At 41.4% G+C, this 23,118-nt stretch overlaps 1 protein-coding gene across 1 annotated transcript; it reads right to left on the bottom strand.

Annotated features, from left to right (window-relative positions):
- Window positions 1–330: 330 nt before the first annotated feature.
- Window positions 331–21,550, bottom strand: wdr19 (WD repeat domain 19). Its single transcript, XM_072670307.1, has 36 exons — window positions 21,465–21,550; window positions 21,111–21,202; window positions 20,940–21,005; window positions 19,649–19,774; window positions 18,704–18,819; window positions 17,850–17,965; window positions 17,681–17,761; window positions 15,440–15,552; window positions 15,021–15,194; window positions 13,665–13,735; window positions 13,375–13,547; window positions 12,776–12,890; window positions 12,531–12,637; window positions 12,037–12,159; window positions 11,534–11,683; window positions 11,227–11,374; window positions 10,549–10,756; window positions 10,296–10,455; window positions 9,966–10,076; window positions 9,723–9,832; window positions 9,457–9,514; window positions 9,120–9,266; window positions 8,171–8,253; window positions 7,953–8,036; window positions 7,545–7,691; window positions 7,212–7,336; window positions 6,098–6,207; window positions 5,901–5,969; window positions 5,720–5,797; window positions 4,722–4,818; window positions 4,394–4,518; window positions 3,627–3,708; window positions 3,286–3,436; window positions 2,390–2,513; window positions 2,167–2,243; window positions 331–1,144 (listed from the first exon to the last, which is right to left on the bottom strand). Exons 1-36 carry the CDS (start codon window positions 21,468–21,470, stop codon window positions 1,030–1,032), a joined length of 4,038 nt encoding a protein of 1,345 aa, XP_072526408.1. The 5' UTR covers window positions 21,471–21,550; the 3' UTR covers window positions 331–1,029.
- Between the last annotated feature and the right edge of the window lie 1,568 nt (window positions 21,551–23,118).

Genomic DNA, 23,118 nt, shown 5'->3' with positions numbered 1-23,118 from the left:
CTATGACTTTTTTTTTTAGGTATACTTACAACATCAGGAAAACAGTCAAAGAACAGTCAAAGATCAGCAACTTTTTGACAGCCAATTACCCAACCCACTCGTTAGTACACTCCCCATCACATGTAATGTCATCTACCCACCCAAAGAGAGAGAAAGGCCACTTGTGCTCTCTTAGGCTCCGGCTGCTGATGGCAGATGGCAGGCAGCACTGCTCCACTAAGAGCCCCTGATCTAATCTTTGACAAAAATGCACATAAAAATTCTCTGTTGATGGTTAATGAACAAGACAGCTTTAAACAAAACATTTGAAGTAAATGACCACTACAATGATCACATTCAAAACACCCCATTGAATGAGGCTTTCTTTATTCTTTAGAAGATAAATAGATGTCAATAACAAAATTCTAATAAAATATGTACAAAATTAGACTTAAACAGTGTCTGAGCTGCAGTCATACAATACTAACTATTTTGTTTTAAAAATTGATACAAAATATCAGAATATAATCCTCTCTATATGGATGTGAAAGCACACACTCTCACACATGCACACACACTCCAACTTGTATTTATGATTTAAAGAATGAAAAAATAAAAGTTACACATTGGGAAAGTACCATTCATTTAAAGTCATGTGGGGCTGTCATTGGACATGCAACATGGGCTGGATGGGTCCAGGTGGGTTTCCAGGTGGGCATGGGCTCTGAGCTGTTTTTTAAATGCTTTTTTACTGGGACCCAGTTGGCCTTCCCAAATGGGCTCCATCATTTAAGCCCACCATAATCTCACTTGGATCCCATCTATGCCCCATGTGCAGCATACAACCCAGACTGAGCCCATGATTAACCCTTCTTGTTCCAATCACTGACCCTGGTGGGCATCCTGGTTCCCAGGTGGGCTACCCATACAAGCCCATACACATGGGCATGTTATATGGGAACTGGTCAACCATGAGTGAAAAGAAAGGTATCATTCTTTACCTCATTCCTTTGACCTCTGTATGTTTGTGTGTGTGTATGTGTAAGTGTGTTAGGGCTCATGCTGGTCCTGTTGCAGGAATCTGGAACAGTCTGAGATTTTCTTCAGCTGATTCACACTCAAGCTCTCTGAGCACATGGGACACACTGACTCCGTCTCCAAAAGCCTGATGAACACAAACGAAAATGAAGCGGTCATCATAAATGCAGCAATCCATTGAACTGTCAGTTCAAATATGCCTCGCTGAGCTCACAGGGCCAGATTTAGGGTCTTAGGTAAAAGGCAGGAAAGGGGCCTGTGGACATTTTTAAATTATCTTTAAATTATTATGTTGCTTATCTCATCAACAAGATCACACTGTTATCTGTAATATCAGGAACAACGGCATAAGCTCATGCAACCTCATGCAATGAAAGTGAAAGTGAAAGTTTGTTTCTAGCACCTACTGACGTTTCACAGGTGGCATTGCTATAGGAACATGAGAAGATGGCCAGCATCATGTTGTAGTTGGATCTGCAAAACTACATTAAATAATCTGCTATACTTTACACCGCTGTTCTGTCCAGGGGGTATTCCTGCCTTACGTCCAGAGATGCTGACTAGCCTACAGATCACCAACTGCAACCCTGACCAGGAAGAAGCGATAAGAGCATTTTTCGCTGCCTTAGTTTGTGCCCCACTCTCTATATATAATGTGCATATTGTCGCGTTCACATAAAATCCTTGTATCTCCAAAATGGCAACTTTTACAAATCCTTACTCTGACTTAACTGTTTAATGGAAGTCAATGCATAACGCATTTCTATTGGTCCATTCATCATAAAATTTTGAAACAATATAAAGAACAACTTAATAAAGATCTTTGATGGGAAGTTTGACATCACATCACCCATTACACCAAATGGATATGAGCCAGAAACTAGTATGGTATGAATGTGAGTGCATCAATATTCAAAATTTCTCTTAGATATTTAATATTATGAATGTTTTGAACAAAACATGCTCTGCAAAGGCTTTAGCTAAAAGTCTATTCTCAGGTCTCAGATTCATGGCAAGGTCAACACTAGCAGGCATTCGAATAAAATGGTAGAAAGGTGATGGATGTATAAATAAGTGAGAGGTTGGTAAATGAACAATCAATGGATAGATGAAAAAATGGATAAATGAAAGTACTGGTATTAGACATACTGTGTAAATTGAGAGTACAGGGCAGGGAAGTCGCAGTGCGGGCACACACACCAGTCCTCCTTCACCATGTGGCGACCCTAAGAGAGAAAACACAGATCTATAAGAACAAACTGACGTCACAGGTGAGTTTTATGTGTTCGTGTGTCATTGGGTTTAGACAGAATTGGCCGGGCTGCTCCTGGGTTCAGACCGAATTTAGTCAATTACAAAAGTCCATTCCTACCGTAGCTATGCAGTAGGGCAGGTTGTTCTTGCAGCCAGGGCAGAGCAGCTCACACTCAGGCAGACTGAAGCCGCAGTATGGACAGGGAGAACTTTCCTCTTCTATTTCTGAGGTGTCTGGACGTCTGCATTTCATAGTAGGACAGGAAAAAGACAGCAGGCAGCCAAAGTTATGTCAGCCTCGCAGGATTTTATGTAGCCTCCTGAAATAAGCCTTTGCTGAGGTAAGCATTCTGCAACAATACCCTTCCAAAAAGTTTCAGCAAAGCTGAGCTGCCCCTAGCAATCTGCTGAGACTTTCACAGCCTACTGCCATTAGACAGACATGTTACAAGATACAAGATGTGCCTATTGTGTTGTTTTTTTTTTTAGTAATTATGTTCTTCTAATAGATACGCTATATGTCCAAATGTTTGTGGACACCCCTTCTAATAAATGCTTTTAGCTACTTTAAATTGCACCCATTGCTGACACAGATGTGTAAATACACACACACAGCTCATCTACTCCCTGTACAATCCTTTTGCCAATAGATTAGGACTTTCTGGAGCAGATAAACAGGACTGCCACCATGCCAAATGCCAGGCATGTGCTAGAGGGGTATAAAGTCCCCAGCATTGCTCCATCCAATACTTTTGGGATGAGTTGGGGTGTTGGGGATTCAACATCCTGACCTCACCAACACTAACACTCGCTAAATGCGATCAAATCCTCACAGCAATGCTTTAAATTGTAGTAGAAAATTAGACAGTTACTGCAACCAAAGCAGGATAACCTCTCTTTTAATACCCTTGATTTCAGAAAAAAAAAACAATGAATGAGCAGGTGTGTGAAGTGTTTTAGGGAGCCAGTAATTGACCATTTCTATGTATCTGTGGCTGGGTGTGCATTTCTTACCGGACCATGGCTTCGATCTTCTTCTTATATTTGGAGTCGATCTTGTTGCGGTACTCTGGCCTCATCAGCATGGCAGCAAAGCTGAAAGACGAGTTCTTTAGTCCCGCCCGATGGCACTCGATTACAGCTGACGTCAGGATGGGAACGATGTCTGCATTTCACACACAATGAGACTTCAGGCATAATGCTAATATACTCACTCTCAACTAATTGTTTACATAATAACCACACACCATAACATATGACTTCTATATTTGATTCCCAATAGAAAAGTGCCTGTATAAAAGTGTTGGTGTTGGGGTTAGGGTTAGGGTGTGTGTATATATTTGTGTGAGACTCACGTGAGGGGAATTTGCTGATGTTGTTCGAGACTCTGATCAGCATACGTGCTCCCTTTAGATGGTCTCCTCTCTTCACATGGATCTATAAAAGCATCACTTACTCATTTAACACCACCAGTGGATCAATAGCACATGTTGACCATCTTTCTACTCAGATAAATACACTGCATTAACCACCGGGCAAACAGCAGTCGACAGCTTAACAGTGAAAATAATGTTTATTTTTTTAGGTACACTGAAAATGGTTCACTTCTAAGGCTGTACATACATAATATGTCCAAGTGTTTGCAGACACCTCTTCTTATCAGTGAATTTAGCGAATTGGTGCCCCCATTGCTGATGGAGGTGTTTAAATACACACAAAGCTTGTATTTGTCAGGGAAGTTTGGGGCAGCCCAACACAGCTGGCCATCAACATTAATAGTTGTTGGCATCTGGTTGGATGTTGGTTCTCAGGTGAGCAAAATTCAATTTCAGGACAATGTTTAATGGTTACTTCTATTTGATGTAGAATACGGACATTGGCTGGCATTAATATTTTGTTGTTTTTAAGCTGTGATGTTATGTAACCAACGTCCAACCAAATTCAATATCCGTCCAATGTGCGAGTCCAGCGTCTTTCTATTCTTTTGTTTGTCAAGTGGTATAGAGAATAATCAACCCATTTGTATCCCTAGCACTGCACAAGGTGGTTCCATGGTTGAATTGAAAGATTGATGATCTGCTGTCCCTGACGTTTGGCCATAATGTGTGTGTATATGTGTTACCTTGACTAATATGTAGCTGTGTAGGATCATCAGGTTAGTGGCCATCTCTGCTGGAATCTTGATCTTCTGTGTCTGGAGCTCCATGTACATGCTAAACAAGACATCATGAGCATTCCTGTAGTTACCTAGTATATTAAAACACACACACAGACAAAAATATGACATGGCATTATGGCATAATGACATTCAGTAGTATGGCATCAAAAAAACAATACAGACATATGTAACTATGTGTACATACATAAGTAAATGAGTACTCATCCCTCAGACAAATCAAACAACAAAAGTTTGCTTTCTGTCACACACACACACTCACACACACACACACCTGCCGACTGCTCCTCTCTGGCGATGATTATTGCTGTCCTTGCACTCTCCCTGTACTGTTTGAGTGCCATGTACAGCCTGAACAGATACTTTGCATCCTGTGAAAGGGGAGGGAGAGGCCACAAACATCAGCCAATCACATGCTCAATCTGTGTACCAGGTCATCCTAATCTCACGCAATACGAGGGCACAACAATCTCTTTGTCCTAATACAGCGAACACCACAGTAGAGCTGTCACAGATCAGATCAAATCACGGCTATGAGTCTGTGGGATGACAGGGGTCCTAAACAGGCTTGTAAAACTATATCTGAGCATTTTCCACCCCAACAATTATATTTATACATCAAACAATCTTAAACACTCAATAAATGCATTCTATAGTACCTTTATAATATGCATTACCCTCATTCCAGCAAATCGCGAATCACTGAGAGAGTAAATTTAATATTAAATGAAGTGTTGTTTTTTTCTTTAATCAAGTAATCACGTTTATTCAGGTAATTGTGACAGCCCTACACCACAAACACACACAGAAATCTAAAATAGAGAAAAGAAGCACAGGGTCTCTACTTGAAACACACATGAACACACAAACACATTGCTTCTGCTGGTTCACCACAAGGGGGCAGCAATAGCAGACGCAGTGGGCTACTCACGGAGAGAGACTACATGCAGAAAGCGACAGATGTGGATAAAAAAAAAAAAAATGAGCAAGTGACAAAGTTAATAAGTGAATATGAATGATGGGGGGGAAAAAAGCAACAAAAACAAAACACCATAAAGAGCCAGAATGGCTAATTTTGCCTGTAATGCCAAGAAGCTAAAATAAACCCGCAAGGCGACTGCTAGCCTGCAGCCATGCAGCATTCTTGGCTGAACTTTCGCTTTAATGGGGGTTCAACTGGCTGCAATCGGCCATTCAACGTGTCTCATGTCTTTATGTGTGAAAAGAAAGCAACTGTTTAACGGATGTATACCACGTTAAGGTGTGCTTTACCTTTGGCATTCCATCACTTTCTCCCATCAGGTAATCGATTAGCTGATTGGTCAGAGCCTCATCTTTGGCTTCTCCCACCTGTAATGTGATACAGGTCCTGTTAGTGCCCACAGTACAGCAATTGCATTGCACTGTAATACCCTTCACCACCATCCCCATCAGGCTTCCATTATGCTCTCACCGTCTCAATGGCCATTTCTATAGCCAGATTATCATCAGTGTTGGGGCACTTCAGAAAGTGCTTCAGTGCCTGTGAGAGAGTGAGAGAGCACTATCACAATCATTCCTGTTAATACAATCAATAGGAGTCTAAAACAGTGGTCAAGGAGATATAGGAGTGTACATGTGATTAACTGAGAAAGAAGTGAGTGTGCTGACCCTGCTGTACTGGCCACATTTGTGGAAAAATTTTCCAGCCTGCAGGTGCTTCTTCTCCCCCTCAAAATACAGTGCTATGCTCTGGAAGTCTTCTGTTGTGGCCTCAGAGCCTGGAGGGGGAATAAAAACCCAGAGATTTGGTTGGTTCGGCCAGACAGATATGCAAACAGGTAGATACAGTCCAACATTTGGGCATCTGTGGCCAAATGACCCACTGCCACTATGGCCCGAGGATCACTGGTTCGAATCCAGGGTCATGCTGCCAGAGCCTGAGAGAGAACAAGTGGCATTGCTATCTCTGGGTGGGTAGATGACTTTCTCTCTCTCCCCACATCACTCCAGGCGTCTGCTAGCCAAATGCATCAGACCTGGGTACCCAACACTTTCCTCAGAGCATGTTGGTTGCTCAGTGATGTTGCATCAGTGGCAGTTGGCTGGTTGTGCTAACCTCCAGAAGCTGTCTGAATAATAGTGCTTCCGTGTGGATAACCTTCTGTCTTTCAAAACATAAAAAACATCAAAAATCAAGTTTGGACACAATTTCTCGTTCAGAAATGTAGGCCTGCTGTATGCCATCAGTTGCAATAGACACGGTCACTTAAACCAAATTTCCAAGCTTTATAAATTCTCTGACTCTTCAAACCTTCTGCTAACACTCATCAAATGCAGGCTCCTCTAAACAACTATCTAAAGACCTGAAAAGATCTGAATAGGCTGTATCTTCCCTTAACTAATGATAACTAAATGACTAAAATGTGACCAAAACTAATATATATTATAGTCAAAAGACTAACAGCAGGATTGGAATTTAGTTTTAGTCTTAGAGTTGCTAAGAGGAATCAACTCCATATTAATTTAGAATGTGAGATCATGAAAGCTCCTGTAGGTGTCCCAATACTTTTGTCCTTGTGCTTAGTTTTGCTTTGTTCTGTGTGTTTTCATTCTTTAACATGTGTGCTGTGCAGCAGGTTAGGAGGGGTTGTGTTCCACAGAAGCTACTGAAGTGCAAATATGACTGAGAGCATCTTTTAAACTGTTGTTCTTTAACAACCAGCTGAATGGACCTAGAGCTGAGAGTGACCTTTTTGGACATGAGTGTATGCAGCACTCTCACCAATGATGTCGGCGTACACCTCCATCTGGCCGTGCTGCTGGGCGAGCTGAAAGGCTTCATCGCTGCAGCGCGACATCACCAGAAACTGGATGGCTGAACCGTAATCATTCAGACGCAGGAAAAACCTGCAGCGGCACAAACCACAAACAAGCTACTGCGGCACAGTGTTACTGATGCAAACCTCCGGAAGCTCTCTGAATAATAATAGTGCCTCTGTGTGGATAACCTTCTGCGATCACATCTAATAAAAGGCCTTTAAAAACAGCCAGAAATACTTCAGCGTTTTTCAACCTGCTGCTTTCTGTTCTTATAACAACTCTGTCCCTTTCTGACCTGGCAACCATCTTGGCTCCATCGATGGATTGTGTTTCCCTGACGATCCGGACGGCCTCCTCCGGATTGTTCAGGTGCTCCAGCAGGATACGAATCATGCTGTCATAGTCCCGAGCGCTCTCATAGGCCATCGCAGCTTCTTTATACCTGAAATATAAACACAGAATGATCAGAACGGAGTCTGTGACCCAAGCATCCACATTTCATAAGCTATAAAAAATGTAGCACCTTTAAGCACCATGTTTAAGGTGGTTTTCTATTTCAGGTGGCTGTTAAGATGTACCAGCCGATTGCTGTGGCAGATGCTAGAAGACTACATTTTAGGGCACTTAAGGAAAGACAGGACTAATTTTAGATGTGGGATGATGGTGCAGTGCATTCTGCTCCACCAGTGTGCAATCCACATACTTGCCATCAGCCTCCTTGGCCTTGGCGTACTGCAGGTGAATCTTAGGGGAGCTCACATGGGGCAGCAGCTCTCCAACCTTCGCCCTGAAACACAGGGGTTAAAACCAGTCACATCCGTAATCACTTTACCTAATGATCTCATCAATAACATCAATCACAGCGAACAGCAGTGGATGCAGTGAATCTGCAGGATCAGGAGAAAGGTGAGGTTTCTGTACCAGTTCTTGCAGCGAATGTAGACAGAAGCAGCCTTGTCGTAGTACTGGCCTTTCTCATACAACTGGGCAGCCTCAGAATATTGCTGCAAAACAAATCAGTGCAATCACCAGGAGCGCAAATTTTACATTGAGGGTCCTTATCATAGGAAAACTAATTTCTCACTGTCCTGAAACAAAAGAGTGTAATGCAGTGTGCAGACACAGTTCCAAAACATACATTACGTAGTAGTTTCATAACCATTACTGAAAAAATCATAGTAGATACTGATTCATTTATTGCAGATTCAACATTATTTATGCTAGATACTGAATGATTGATGTCACACTGAATCAGTTGTAGATACCAAATGATTTCCCCCTAGAATCTGAATCATTTATTAAAGATATCAAATCATTTATACTAGATACAGAATCATTTATAGTAGATACCAAATCATGTATAGTAGCTACTGAATCACTTATTGTAGCTAATAAAACATTGGTACTAAATAACACATTATTTATACTAGATACTAATTAATTTATAGTAGATACTGAATCTTTTTTTGGATACAAAATAGTTTACAGTGGATACAGCATCACTTAAATAGATACTGAATTATTTCTACTTGAATCTGAATCATTTATTGTTGATACTCAATAATTTGTATTAGATACTTCATTATTTATTGTAGATACCCAATCATTTATACTAGATCCTGAATAATTCATAGCAGTAACTAAATATTTCTTTATGATTTATTGCACATACCCATTAAAACTACATACTGACTCATTTATTTTAGGCAAATGAAGGTGTCAAAAAATATGTCTGTTTTTGGTACATAAATTTAAACAAATAAATATATAAATCTCATAGGAAGAATAAAGTACAAGAAGTAGTAGGATATGGAGCCTATAAGCATTCGCTGAACTTTTACCTTAAAAACCATTCAGTACTAAGTACTACCTTCATGCTCTCCAGGATGGCTCCACACTCTTTCTTCAGCGTTCTGCTCGGGTGTTTGATCGCCTGGTTGGCTCCTCTGCGGATGTCTCCCATTCGGATGGACATGCGGGCCACTCCAGCCAGACAGCTCTCATCGTGTTCCTGAAACTGCACGCACACACACACACACACACACACACACGCACACGCACACATTCTACTACTATACTTGTATCCTTAGTCTTATACTGACACCACAAAATACATGTAAACTGTAAAGTATACACTTACACTGTTGAGGACATTTACACACACTCTCACATGTCTAATCCGACCATTAATAATTATGCACGCTCACCTTATTGTCTCCAGTCATGCCCTTTTCATAGTGAGCCAGTGCATTTGTATAATCTCCACTAGGGGGAGACAAACACAACATATTCATATGACCTTAATAGAGCAATCAATACAAGTGATCCTTACATAATTATAATGAATATCTGCAGTGATATACAGCTATTTAAATAGTGCAGGTCACTTCATGAAATGAAGACTCAAGCGAGACAGATTTACACCATGAAAGGACTGACTGTCTTGCTGTTACAGATGTTTATAAAGACTTACACAAACTCCAGCTGAATGCCGTATTCCTTAGATATGAAGGGGATTTCCGCAGGGCGCAGTCTCTTAGCCAGCTGCAAGGCGCTGTCCCAGTGCTGCAGATCCCTCCTCATCTACATGTACACAAATTCAGACACACGTTACCGCAGATGTATTTAAATTCTTTTGAAATATGTCTCTCTCCCTATATATGTCTTTATGATTGAATTTTCATGTGTCAGTGTGATTCAGTGTGTGTAAGGGGACCTCCAGTGCTGCCATAGGATATGACGAGGCCAGGTAAAGGTCTTGAGCTTGGTTATAATCACTGAGGAACATGGCCAGGTGCCCTGCCAGCAAATTCTGGTCCTCTATCCCCTGCAAATGAAAGCAAGAAGAAAAACAACTGCAGATTGTACTATTCAAACATTTGGTTATAAGTTATTGGGAGGTGTAGCCACTTTGACAAGGTCTGGATAAAGACTGTGCCCCAGAAATACAATGTTTACATACATACATACATACACACACACACACACACACACACACACACACACACACATACACATACATACACACACACACACTCTGACATACCTTGATGTCCTCCAGAGACAGCACCATGCCCACATTGCCCATGTTACGGTAAACTCTGATGGCTAGCTCCACCTCCATGTGATGGAGACATGCCCTGCCAAGCTCTGCCCATGCTTCAGAACTACCCAGAGCCTTACACACACTCCACGCCTCTGAGAACCTACACACAGAAAAGCAAGATTCACAGCACAGAGTAAATTTGTGGTTGGGGTGGGGGGGTAATATTTGTGTGGGAGTGTGTTTGTGTGTGTACCTCTTGAGCTTAATAGCTTGCTGCAGCAGGGGCTGGAGCGGCTCTTTCCTGGCGTCAGCGTGTGTGTCGCTGAGGAACGAGTGTGTGCTCAGAATAACATTGCTTGTCTTGCCACTCTGCGTCTGACAAGTCAATTCCCCGTTATACAGCAGCAAGGGCTTATGGGAAAATGGCAGCTTTGTGGAGCCCACCAGAAGGACCTTAGAGCCTGAGAGAGACAGAAAGAGTGAGATAGAAAGAGAGAGAGAAAGAGAGATAATGAGAGAGATAGAAAAAGAGAAGAGAGAGTAAAAAGAAAGATGAGAAGAGGGAGTAAGAGAGTATGGGACAGTACAAGGGAGAGAGAGAGAGAGAGAGAAAGAGGAGTGAAAAGCAAGAAGATAAATGAGGGGAGAGAGAGAAAACACAGTGAGACAGAAATGAAAGAGAAAACAGGAGGCGAAAGAAGAAAAAGAGAGAGATGGAGAAGAGACAGAGAGAAAGAGAAGATGAGGGAGGAGTCAAAAAAGGTGGGAGAGGCAGGAAATAGAGACCAAGTGAGAAAGCAGTTCTTACAGAACTAGTCCTGATGCTGCACAATGGTGCTGACATATGAGCTGAACCTTAATAAATAGTGAATAGAAATTCAATCAATCAACCAATCAACACAGAAAAGGTCAGCAGTGAGTGTGTCCTTACCCTGTATGGTGTCCTTGTGGAACGCGTACGTGTAGACTTTGTCCTCATCGAACGCCACAAAAACACACTTATCATTCACCCAGTTTTCCCACAATACACTCGTGATCGTTGGAGAGAAGTCTGGAATCTCAAACAGGGAGTCGTCCACCTGCGGACAACATTGGAATAAGAAGAAGAAATCAGGGCACCCATTTCTGTTTACAAAAGAAACGTCTGAATTACAACAGCTAATCATCACACTTACAGTCTCTATAGTTATATCATAGTTAACTACAGTATTCAGAAGAGAGTGTGAGGGTGTGTGTACCGGACAGTAGAGAAACCCATCGCTCTTGTCGTCTATAAAGACAAGTCGAGTTCCGTTGGGGTCAGGAAAGACCTTGCGAACGCCCACCGGGTGACGATATTCATTAACACTCTGCCAGTCCTCAATGTAGAAACACTGAACGAGACCCGTCTGAGAGAGAGAGAGAGAGAGAGAGAGAGAGAGAGAGAGACATAGAAAGAGAGAGAAAGAGAGAGAGAGAGAGAGAGACATTTGATACAGTAAGTGCAGTGTATACATTAATGAGGATGACTGGCCTGTTTTACTGGTTGTGTAATATCTGGCACTACTGACAGAGAGTCAACCAGCTCATGCAGCATAGAAGTAGGGGAGCGGGGGCTGCAGAGCGCCACTGTTACTTTAATAGCAGCACTTTATTACCATGCTGCAAAATGCATTTTATGTGGTGATTTTTATGGTCCATATTCTATATATAAACCGTGTATGGTGTGTGTGTGTGTGTGTGTGTGTGTGCAATGTCTTACATCTGTTCCATAGAACAGGAACTCTGTGGTAAGGGCGTGGCTGAGGATGCGGTACTTCTGGTCTGGATCTGGGAAGAGCTTTGTTTGTCTGTCCTCCTCAACGTTCTGATCTTCGTCCTCAATCTAACACACACACACACACACATATTTAAAACACTTCATTGTGTAAAAGGCAAGTAATATGTAAAGCCAATGGTCTCGGCTGGGTATAATTATTAAGTACTCAAGTTTCCTGAATATGGGAAATTTGCAAGGGTCAACACAATCCATGTGCAATGAATGAGCCTCCCCTGGGTGAACCACTTTTGAGTGTCACTTCTGCCAAGTATACGGTATATAACACAAAGCACACAATTTCCAGTAGTGTACAAACTTAGGGCTGGGTTAAATACATTTAACCAGAGACTACTGCATGTACCATGCATTATTACCAACATTATTGTAAAACCTGTGTATTAATGCAGCCATACAGATGCACACACACTCTCTCTTACCACATGCAGCTGAACCTTTCCTTCAAACAAAGCAGCTGCATAATCACAGTTCAGACTTAAGCTGACCACCGTCCCCAGATACTCCGTATCTTTAAGACGCTCCACACCTATGTAAACACATACAGACGTAAACAAACTACGCAGCCACCATTTGTCCACTGTATATTAGCACCAACACAATTGTACTATACATGTACACAAATAATGAAAAGTACAAACACCCAGCCTCACACACACACACTCACCACTGTTTCCCAAAGCGTAAAACCACGCCCTGTTGTTCATCCCCACAGCAAGGTGGTACGGTCCCACCGCGATAAAGTTCGGCTCCACCTCCACTGCCACCGCCATGGTGGGATCCTGCGTGGACAGGGAACAGGAAAACGAATGAAGGAGAGGTCAAATCGGCCGAGACATGTTTCTCCCTAGTTTACAGGTGGAAACTAAGCTGCAACTACTGCATACCAGGTACACCCCACAAGATCTGCCTGATGTTTGTAGAGATGCTCTGACTTAGTCGTCTAGACATCGCAGTTTTCATCACACGGCTCCTGACAAAGTGGCTCAGATTCTTACGCTTGCTTATTTTTCCTGCTTTCAACACAACACCTTCAAGAACTGACTGTTCACTCGCTACTTAATGTATTCCCCTCTTGACAGGTGCCATGACAGGAACCAGATAATCAATGTTATTCACTTTACTTGTTATTCACTGTTTTAATGTTATGGCAATGTCCATGTAAAGGGTAAATAAACTAGCAATTGAATGGCTATAAGCGGTCAATATATTAAGAAATGCAAGAGTGTGTGTGTGTGTGTGTGTGTGTGTGTGTGTGTTCCTCACCCCCTCCACCTGATTGGCCACAGTGACCTCCAGCAGAGATGTGAGGTAGGCGATTCGAGTGCCACAGCTGCCCCCTAGAATAGGCAACTTGGTCAGATAGACATGCAGACTGCCCTGCTGAGAGGAAATGGCCAATAACTGGCCATCATCTGTCCAGCAGATCTGATCCAAACCTGAGAGAGACAGAGACAGGGAGAAAAAGACAGAAAGGGTCAGAGAGCAACAGAGAGAAAGAACTTGGAGGTTTGGAGTAATTGTGTGTGTGTGTGTGTGTGTGTTAAACAAGGCACCTTTAGTCTCTTCTTCCAGAGTAACAATGGCATCCATCTCTTTCAGATCAGTCAGGTCATGAATCTTCACACTGCAGAGACACAGAACAGTCATATACACGCCTCAATACAACCCTACATATACATAAATACATACACACATATATACATTTACAAACATACATATACATATAAATGCATATATAGCTTCAGCATGTCCTGGCAGGGCTAAACTGCTGTAGGCTGACTAATAGACCATTACCACACTTCCACATTCATTAATAGGGAAGCGTAAATAGTAGCATTAAATGGCTTCTGGTTGTGTTACTACCATTTCCTAAATACACCCATAATTCAACTAAACACAATTCCTAACATACATGTTCAACTCCAGCTGAAAAATCCTGTGTCAGGATCATCATGTGTCAGGCGTGCAGGGCCACACAAATGTTTTGAGCGTTTGTGCAAAACGTTTTCGCCAAAAAAAAAAATCAGACTTTTGGAAACTGCTCTCCTGTCGGCTGTGCTAAAACCCAATGACAATGAATTTTAGAGGGAGGTTGAACACTCTCGAAGGTGTAGCCACTTTGCCAAGATCTTAAAGAAGATGGTCAGGAACAACCCAAGAACAACCAGGGCACAAGTACACCACAAGCTGCGGAAACGCTAGTTTCACTGTTTACAGGCAAGCGAGTTTAACATTGCAAGGGACTAAGAGGCCGCAGTCCAAGAAAGATGCCCTTGCTTTAAAACTGACACCTTCAAGCTGGACTAAAGTTTATGCTGAAACACATGGACAAAGAAAAAGCCTTCTGGATGAAAGGTTTATGGTCAGATGAAACAAAGATTGAGTTGTTTGGCCATAGCAGGTATGTTTGGAGGAGTATAGGCAAGGCATTCAACCTCAAGAACACTGTACCAACTGTTAAGCATGGTGGTGGTAGTATTATGCTCTGGGGCTGTGTTGCTGTCAGTGGAACTGATACATTACATAATGTTACTGAAATTATGAAGAAGTTAGGACTACCTTAGAATTCTTCAGCATAACCTCAAACCACCAGTTAGATGGTTAGAACTTGGACACAACCGGGTTTTAATTGTAATTATGGGCCATAGATTAATTATTAATTATTATTTACATATGAGAAAATGATAATAATAATAATAATAATAAGCAATGATATACTGTGCATCCACAGCTTACTTATCACTTATTGGAATTGGTATCAGCCAGAAATTGTTACTCTTCAGTTATTGTCATCTGCCAAGAAATTGAATATTGTTTTTTTCGATATGGAATAAGCTATTGTTTGCTAGAAGGTCATGTAATCAAAAAATTATCTACAGGAGACTGAAATCTGAACACATGCTTCATACCAGTTGTCACCACAGGATGCAGCTTTGTTGAGGGCCTGAGAGATGGAGATGCTGGTCAGGGAGTCTTTGTGATTATGGGCCTGAAAGAGCTCCTGGCCAATTTCCCGGATGTGTGTAGAGATGACCACAAAATAGCCATGAGAAAACCCGATCATTATGTAGCCATCACCATACCTACAAAACAGAGAGAGAGAGAGGTGAAGGGTCATTCCAATGTTTTGTAACCAGTGAGTGGAAGTACAAGTTAGAGGCACATGGTAGATGTTTCTAATAAAGTGGCCTGTAAGTGGAAGCATAAAATAGGTGTTTCTCATAAAGTGCCCAGTGATTGAAAGCACAGGATAGGCGTTTCCAATGAAGTGTCTTGTGAGTGGAAGGTAGGTGTTCTTGACGTGCATGGTGAGTTTGAGACTGCATACCAACGGTATGAGATGATGTTTCCGTAGCGCTGCTGGAAGGCCAGTTCAATGGGGTTATCGGGGTCATTCAGGTTAAACAGGAACAAGGTCTTCTTTCCCACTGCCACACTCACCTAAAGGTCAGAGGCCATTCAGGGGTCAAAACACTGTATGCTACTAACAATCAAAACTAATCACCAGAGGTTGTTGACTAGTATAAACTGCTCATCTCAAATCAGCAGGTGAAACGCAGTAGTCTCCAGGCCAGACTGAACGATGGGCTCTAAACTACACTTTGTAGCTGACCATATGAATAGAAAAGCCCTCTGGAGGACAGTTTTATGGTCAGATGAGACAAAGATTGAGTTCTTTGGTCACAATGACCAAAGGTATGCTTGGAGAATTAAAGGTGAGGCATTTGACCCCAAGAACACAACCAACTGTTAAGCATGGTGGCGGTAAGACCACTTCTGGAGCTGGATGAAGGGGATTCAGTGGAGTATCCACCTCAGAACACTTCAGCCTAACCTCAAACCATCAACAAGACAATGACCCCAAATAAACAGCAAAAGTGGGGGTGATATGGATAACGCAAGCTTATGGAATGGCCTGACCCTGTTGAACATATGTGGTCTGTGCTTAAAAATCTTTACATCAGTTTAGCTTTCACTGTTTGCATGTTTTGTTTTAGCTGTTCTGCTAAATGCCTAAATGTGAACGCAAACAGGCTCCAAGACTGAACAAGCAATGCTTTCTGACTGATCTAGTATCAGACACTCCTCCTCCAAGAGGTGCAGAACTGCGTTACTCTGTAGTGAAGATGAATCTGGAATAGAATATGCAGTGCAATTTGTTAGCCCTACACCTAACAACTCGACTTGCAGCCTGACAACAGCAGTAACATATGTTTGTTCCCTTCTCTTTCTCTCTTTCTCTCTCTCTCTCTCTACATCTGCATAATAGAGTGAGTCATCATCCCCTGGACTGTTCTACAGATACCGCCTTTCTGCAGCACTGCAGCACACAGTCAACCCTGCACATCACACTTGTTACACAACCAATACGCATGCTAGAAAACACACAGTGGCTCGACACCGGATACTAACATGAATGTTGCGTGACCAGATCATAAGTGATCAGCGAGATGGATCGCCTTTTATAATTTCCCTAATGGCAAATGACCCCTCCTATGTTCCCTAATAGCCTATATATATGGCTTTCTATTAGAGATACTATAATGCAGGGTGAAGAACCTGTTGATTCATGACTTAGGAAGTGCACTACATAGGGAGTAGTAAGTAAGTAGTAGTGAGCGAGCCATTATTTCATGCTAGGCCTGAAGATTAGTGGACAGGAATTGTGCACAGCTCCTTCACCAATCATTTGAGATTAATACCTGTTGTATTACTGTAATAAATTCAATAATGCAATAAATGTATCTAAGCTCTGCCCACAAAAGTCTTCTTTCATTCCAACAGCTACCAGGTTGGTCAGGCTTCACAGCACGTTGGCTAAAATCCTGTTTAACACAATTAACACAGGGTGGAGTTTAGATTTGACACATAATGCTATATAATACTGGGCAACATTTAAGATGCTAGAATGCCAAGCTGGACCACACTGTTGTAACCAACCAAAACTGAATCTGAAACCATGCTAACATTAGCTTGATCAACAAAACAAGCAACAAAATAAACAACATTGATCCACCCTAAAAGGACAGCCTTTCACACACATACATAACAAACATTTGGAGCTTTTCGAGTGGTGCAACTGTCTAACTGCAGGTTGTTATCAACAGGAAATTGTGAGTTTCATTCTCAGTGATGCTACAGATGTCACAGGCCAAGTAGCCAAAAGCATAACTGGCTTTTGATAGCTGGCTTTTCTCTTGCCCACCCCGCAATAACTCAAGCCAGTGTAGGCGTTAGTTAGCTATGTAACACAATTAGCACTTAATGTTCTCCTCCTAACGTACTGAGCTGCTTGCTTAAATAGATGCACTGGTGCTTCATGTGTCTCCTGTATATGCTAGCTAGCCTTTATCCTACCAGCACTGATTGCATAGTTAAATCTTGTGATATACAGGGGTGTCCTACATAGTGTGCCACAGTTAAATTTACATAATAACAATTATTTGTGTCTCACTAGCTCACTTTGCTTACATTCTTTAAAGCTTATCCAGCACAGCAACAGTTGCAATGAGGGGGGGTCAGACATTTTAAACAGGACACAGTAATATATGTGTGTGTGTGTGCTCACAGTGCTCTCTCCTGGTGATGATCTCTCATCTGTCTTCATCACAGAGAACTGAATATCAGCAGGATCTGCCCTTACTGAAGTCTAAAAGAGAGAGAGAGAGAGTGTGTGTGTGAAAGAGCAAGAGCAAAAGAAAGAGATGTCACATCTACAAACATCAACCGACACACACCTGTCGAATGGTGTCTCCTTCATGGTTGCTGACGGTTATATTACGGTCCTCACTGCCCAGAGCTAAGAGGTTCTGAGTACTCCAGCACCCACAGGTGATGCGTTTGGTGTGTTTACCTAAACAAACAAACAAACACACACGCACACACACAAATATATATACACACATTATAATGTGGCTGATATGGACAAAATACCAGTATTGTGGTTATGTAACTATGCACTTTGTCTAGTCTTTCCAGGTACCTTAGGACCCAGTTATTTACTATTTATGCATATTAAGCAGAGTTGCTGTTGGTTCCACAGATATTCAGTTAAAGAAATAGTACATGCTAATGGTACTAACAATGAATGAAAGCTAGTCGTCAATTAGCATGAGGTCATTTGAGTAATGAATTGAGTAATTGGTGACAATTTATGTTTATTAGTTGTTAGTAAGACCAGCATCCGACCTACGACTAGCATTGACTTTTGTTACTACAGTTACTACAGCTTTGAACAGATGCCATCTCTGCTGTTGCTCAATGTTAAACTGCTCCGACATCTGCACTAGCCTGGATCACAGGACCTTCTTCCTGTCTTCACTTTCTTGTTCCCAACTCTAACAGGTCTGACCAATAAGTGGAGAGAATGTTCTCATGTAGCAATGGTTTAACTACATTGTTTTTGGATTTTTGTTTGCTGGATTCAACAGAAATTGTAAACACACTCTGAAGCTGTGACTGGCCAAGAAGGCAAAGGCCACTATCGTTATAATGACTAACAATACACTAAGCAGCGTTCAAAACAGCATAGTAGTTGATAATACTACTACGACATTAGAGTATGTGTAGGGGTTGTGCGGATAATTTTTACCTAGCACAGGTATCTTGCGGGAGGTTTGCTGGTTGTAGATAAGCAGGTTTCCTTTAGACGTACCAACGGCCAACAGTGGGCCAGTTTTGGACCACAGGAGGAAAGACAGCTGATCCCTGATGTAATTACACAATAATAATTCATACACAAGCAAGGAATCAACAGCAAATTAATATGCACAAGAAAATCATTTGGAAACAATATAAGGGACAGTTGGTATATCAATTTACGTGAACACCAAATGCGATGAGTACTAATAGCACCCCTTGTGGAGAAACCTGCTAAAAGTGAGTGAGTGAATTAAAAGCACAGATTTTGGTCAGTGGTTAGATGTAGAACAGACGGTGTAACCTACAACTATTTGGAAAAAAAAATATTGGGACACCTACATGAGCCTTTAGGACAACTGGACTGAATGAAACACCTGAATTTAATGATTAAGGTGTGTGTCCCAATATTTTCAATATAGTGTAGATACTACTAAATGGTCAGTGTCGGTCATCCACTTTTCTTACAACTTAAAATGTGTAAAATTAGCTGCAGATGACTAGACATGGTTAGAGAGGATTCTGGAGGAGCCTGTCTTATTACAAGCACAGGCATTTAGTTTGGTTTGTTCATGATTGTTGCCAGATCCAGAGAGCTCTCTGAGGCCTTCAGAAAGAAGGTTGTAGATGCAGATGAGTCTGGGATAGGTTTTAAAAAGATTTCAGAACAATTAGAAATCATTCCACTGTCCAAAAATTAAGGTTACAAGCAAAGAACACTGAAAACAACTGCCAAAATGGCCAGATCAGTCTGTCCTGGCAAGTTCAGCCAAAGAGCAGACCACAGGCTGCGTAAAGAAGACAGTTGTATGTGTTCAGTTATATAACCTCCATCTCTCAATACTCTTCAAAAATAAGATCCAAATGTTTAAATATGCACACAAACACACACACACACCTCATGCCGCTGTCTAACTGTGAAGTTTTATTCACATTGGCATCCCAAAGATGAATGGAGCTGGATTTTTCTGCAATTACAGCCAAGGTGTCGCCATCCTTATCCCAGTCCAGAGATACACACTTCCTGCAACCACACACACACACACACACACATACATACATTTTATATACAAACTGTACAAAACTCAACAAACAAGTCCTAATTGTATAGTCATTTTGTATATTTTAGCTAGTTGCATTAACAGTTCCCAAAGATTTGCAATCTGTTGTTTAAATATATACTGTTATGTATTTTTCTGGGACTAAACAGTTACAGAATAGAATTAAGACAAGACATTTTAATATTTCTATATAATATTTAACATTTGTTTTAATATAATATACATACACACATTGTCCTCAGAATCAAAAGTCTTATAAAATCTGAAAGCATAGCGCTCCAGTTCCATAAATAAATGGGTGATTCTTTGACTAGGGAAACTTTTATGGCCCCAGGTTATAAATTCAGGTAAAAAAAAATACAAAATAAAAAAGCTTAACAAAATAAATAAGTTAGTTATTAAATATATCATTTTTTGTACCACTACAAAATCTGCACCAAAATGATGTGCATGTTTATGTATATCATGGAGTGATCAATTCAATAACAAATAGCAATGTATTTTAATAATAACTTAAAAATGCAAAGAATGTATTATTTACTAATGTATTATTTATTAAAGAATGTATTATTTATTAATTTTCATATCTACCCAACTTTTGAAACATATTACTATGATGGGGGGGGGGGGGCTTTATAACCCTCTAGCATATGCATGCATGGAATTCGGCATGGTGCCAATATGTTCATTTTTATCTGCTCCTTACAGGGACTACACAAGCTGTTCATGCTGTGTTCACAAACTTTGGACATACAGTATAATTCTCACTGATAGTCAGTCTTCAGTGAAGAGCGCACTGGAGAATACAGGACAGGATGAAAAAGTAAGTGAACCCTTTGGAATGACTTGGATTTCTACACTTTATCACATGGCAATATATTAAACAATAATTAATTAATTAGAAAGAGAATAATAATTTCTAATTTTATATTTCAAAAGTTGTTAAAATGTAAAAAAAAAAAAAAAAAAAAAAAAGTCCCCATCCAATTAGTAAATACAACAGTGCACTAATATCACTTCAGGCACACTAGTGGAGTATGTATAGTATAGCTAGTGGTGTGTGGTTTGGGACGCGGCCAGCGTTCAGTCCTGCGGAGATAACTGTAGATAGCTAATACTCGTACTGACCCAGGCAGGCTCAGTTCGTTCATCTTCTGTCCATGGCGGTCGAATATCTTGACGGAGTTGTCGGGGCTGGTCATGAAACATAAAAAAAAAACATGGTCATACTTTCCTCCGTTAGCTCCATCCCTGTTAGAGTAACTGAACACAAATACAGTAGCTAATAACGTCTCTCACCCCGCAACGGCCAGATAATTCCCCAGAGCCTTCTGCCATTTATACTGCAAACACGAGCCCGTCCAGGCCTTATCTGACAGGGTAAAAACGCGCTGGAAGAGAAAAGGAGGGGAAATGAAGAGAGAAGAGTCCAGACTGAATCCAGGCGCTGCCTTCAGCTAGTCTGTCTATCAGAGCTCGAGCAGCAGCCAGTTAGCTAGCTAGCTAGTTAGCATGCTAGGCTAGCTGAAGATTCGGCGTGTTGACGGTGAGCTATGGCGAACCTCCGTCGTGTGAAAAAAGGTGCAAATGACTTAAACAACGAAACGGACTCGGCCATGTTTAACACAGACTGCGAGTTTATTATTTACATACCTTCATTTTGGATTTCTAGCCAATGCACAAGTTTTCCCCTTCCCAGAATGCCTCGCACGGAAGCGTCTACTTCTCCCTTAGCGACCTCCCTAGCAACGTCCAAGAGCAAGGAATGGGGGGGATTAAAGGGCCCATCTCTTACGCTATATGTCCAAATGTTTGTGGACACCCCTTCTACTGATTTTCTTAAAGTTACACCCAGACCACATGAGCCTATTGGCAGCATGCTGCCTAACGCCAGGCGTGGGCTAGAGGGGTACAAAGCCCCCCAGTGTTGAGCTGTGGAGCAGTGGAAGAGCTGTGTTCTTGGGAATGATGGATGGTGGAGCTCCATCCAATAGTTTTGGGATGACTTGAGGAGATGGTGATCATCCAACATCCTGGCCTTACTAACACTCGCTCTTGTCACTGAATGCAATCAAATCCTCACAGCAGTCCAAAAATCCTCCAAAATCTAGTAGAAGCCTTCTTCTATGGACAGTAAAGACCAAGTAGTTTCACCAACAAAGGCAGGATAAACTCATTACACTACACTACATTAAAACAATGAATTTGAAAGGCATGATGAATGAGCAGGTGTCCTAATACTTTTGTCCATGTAGCGTACCTTTTCTTATACTTTATTTTCCTCCCTCTGTGTAAGTTTTATTAATCATTATTATTCCTTTTCCATTTATCCCATAAATTAATTTTTCTGCCATCGATATATCGTCACAGCCACACGAAACCCTTGTAATATCCATTTTTAGTGTTCCTTGTTAGCAACATCTCCTGTTCTAAATGTGTGAACTTGAAATCCTGCTTTGTGAAATACCTTTCTGTCGCTAAAGAGATATCTGAAGTCATTTTACAGCCTTCTGAGTGGAACACCAACCTTCGGCCTACTATTTGTACTTTATAAGGCTATCACAACAGTAAATGAGTACATTCGTTCTCTCCCAGACCACCCTATATATAATTATACATTTTGTGACTGATGAAAATTAGAGTCGCGTCAGTTAATCAGTTTTACACTAGAAAAAAGTTGAAAAAACAACTTTTGCATACTATTTCAAATTTCAGGATCAAATGGTCAATGTGCATGAAATCATCTTTTAAGACCCCACAGCCAAAACAAATATTGTTGGTTGTTCTTAAAATCAGTGAGCTCGTGAGCTCCACTGGCTTATAATGGCACAGAGTGCTTGGACCCCGATAATTGCCACTTACAACATAAATTGCACTGTATTTTAATGTTTTACAGACTTTTGTTTTTGTAATGTATAATGTCAGTGTAACTATTAGCCTTCTCAGGTGCATGCTTAGAATAAATTTAGTCATGTGACCAACATGGGGCAGTGGTGGCTCAGCGGTTAGAGCGCCGGGATATCGATAACAGGGTTGTGGGTTCGATTCCCGGGCTCGGCAAGCTGTTGGGTCCTTGAGCAAGGCCCTAGATATACTCTCTGCTCCCCGGGCGCTGGAGTTGGCTGCCCACCGCTCTGGGTGTGTGTGTGTGTACTCACTGCCCCTAACACATGTGTGTGTGTGTGAGTGTGTGTTCACTACCAGATGGGTTAAATGCGGAGGACGCATTTCGCTGTACAGTGACAAATACGTGACAAATACATGCACCTTTTATGATGCACTTACAAACATGTATATGAAATGAAGA

Source organism: Salminus brasiliensis, chromosome 24, assembly GCF_030463535.1.
Source record: "Salminus brasiliensis chromosome 24, fSalBra1.hap2, whole genome shotgun sequence".
Lineage (NCBI taxonomy): Eukaryota > Metazoa > Chordata > Actinopteri > Characiformes > Bryconidae > Salminus > Salminus brasiliensis.
Note: the sequence above shows the minus strand (reverse complement) of the source record. Positions and strands in the feature narration are given on the sequence as shown.

Excerpts from the sequence above, each read along its gene's own strand:
- wdr19 (XM_072670307.1), bottom strand. Across the intron at positions 17,762-17,849 it reads AAGGAGACACCATTCGACAG|ACTTCAGTAAGGGCAGATCC; the intron begins GTGTGTGTCGGT and ends TCTCTCTTTTAG. Across the intron at positions 6,208-7,211 it reads GGTGTACGCCGACATCATTG|GCTCTGAGGCCACAACAGAA; the intron begins GTGAGAGTGCTG and ends TTCCCCCTCCAG.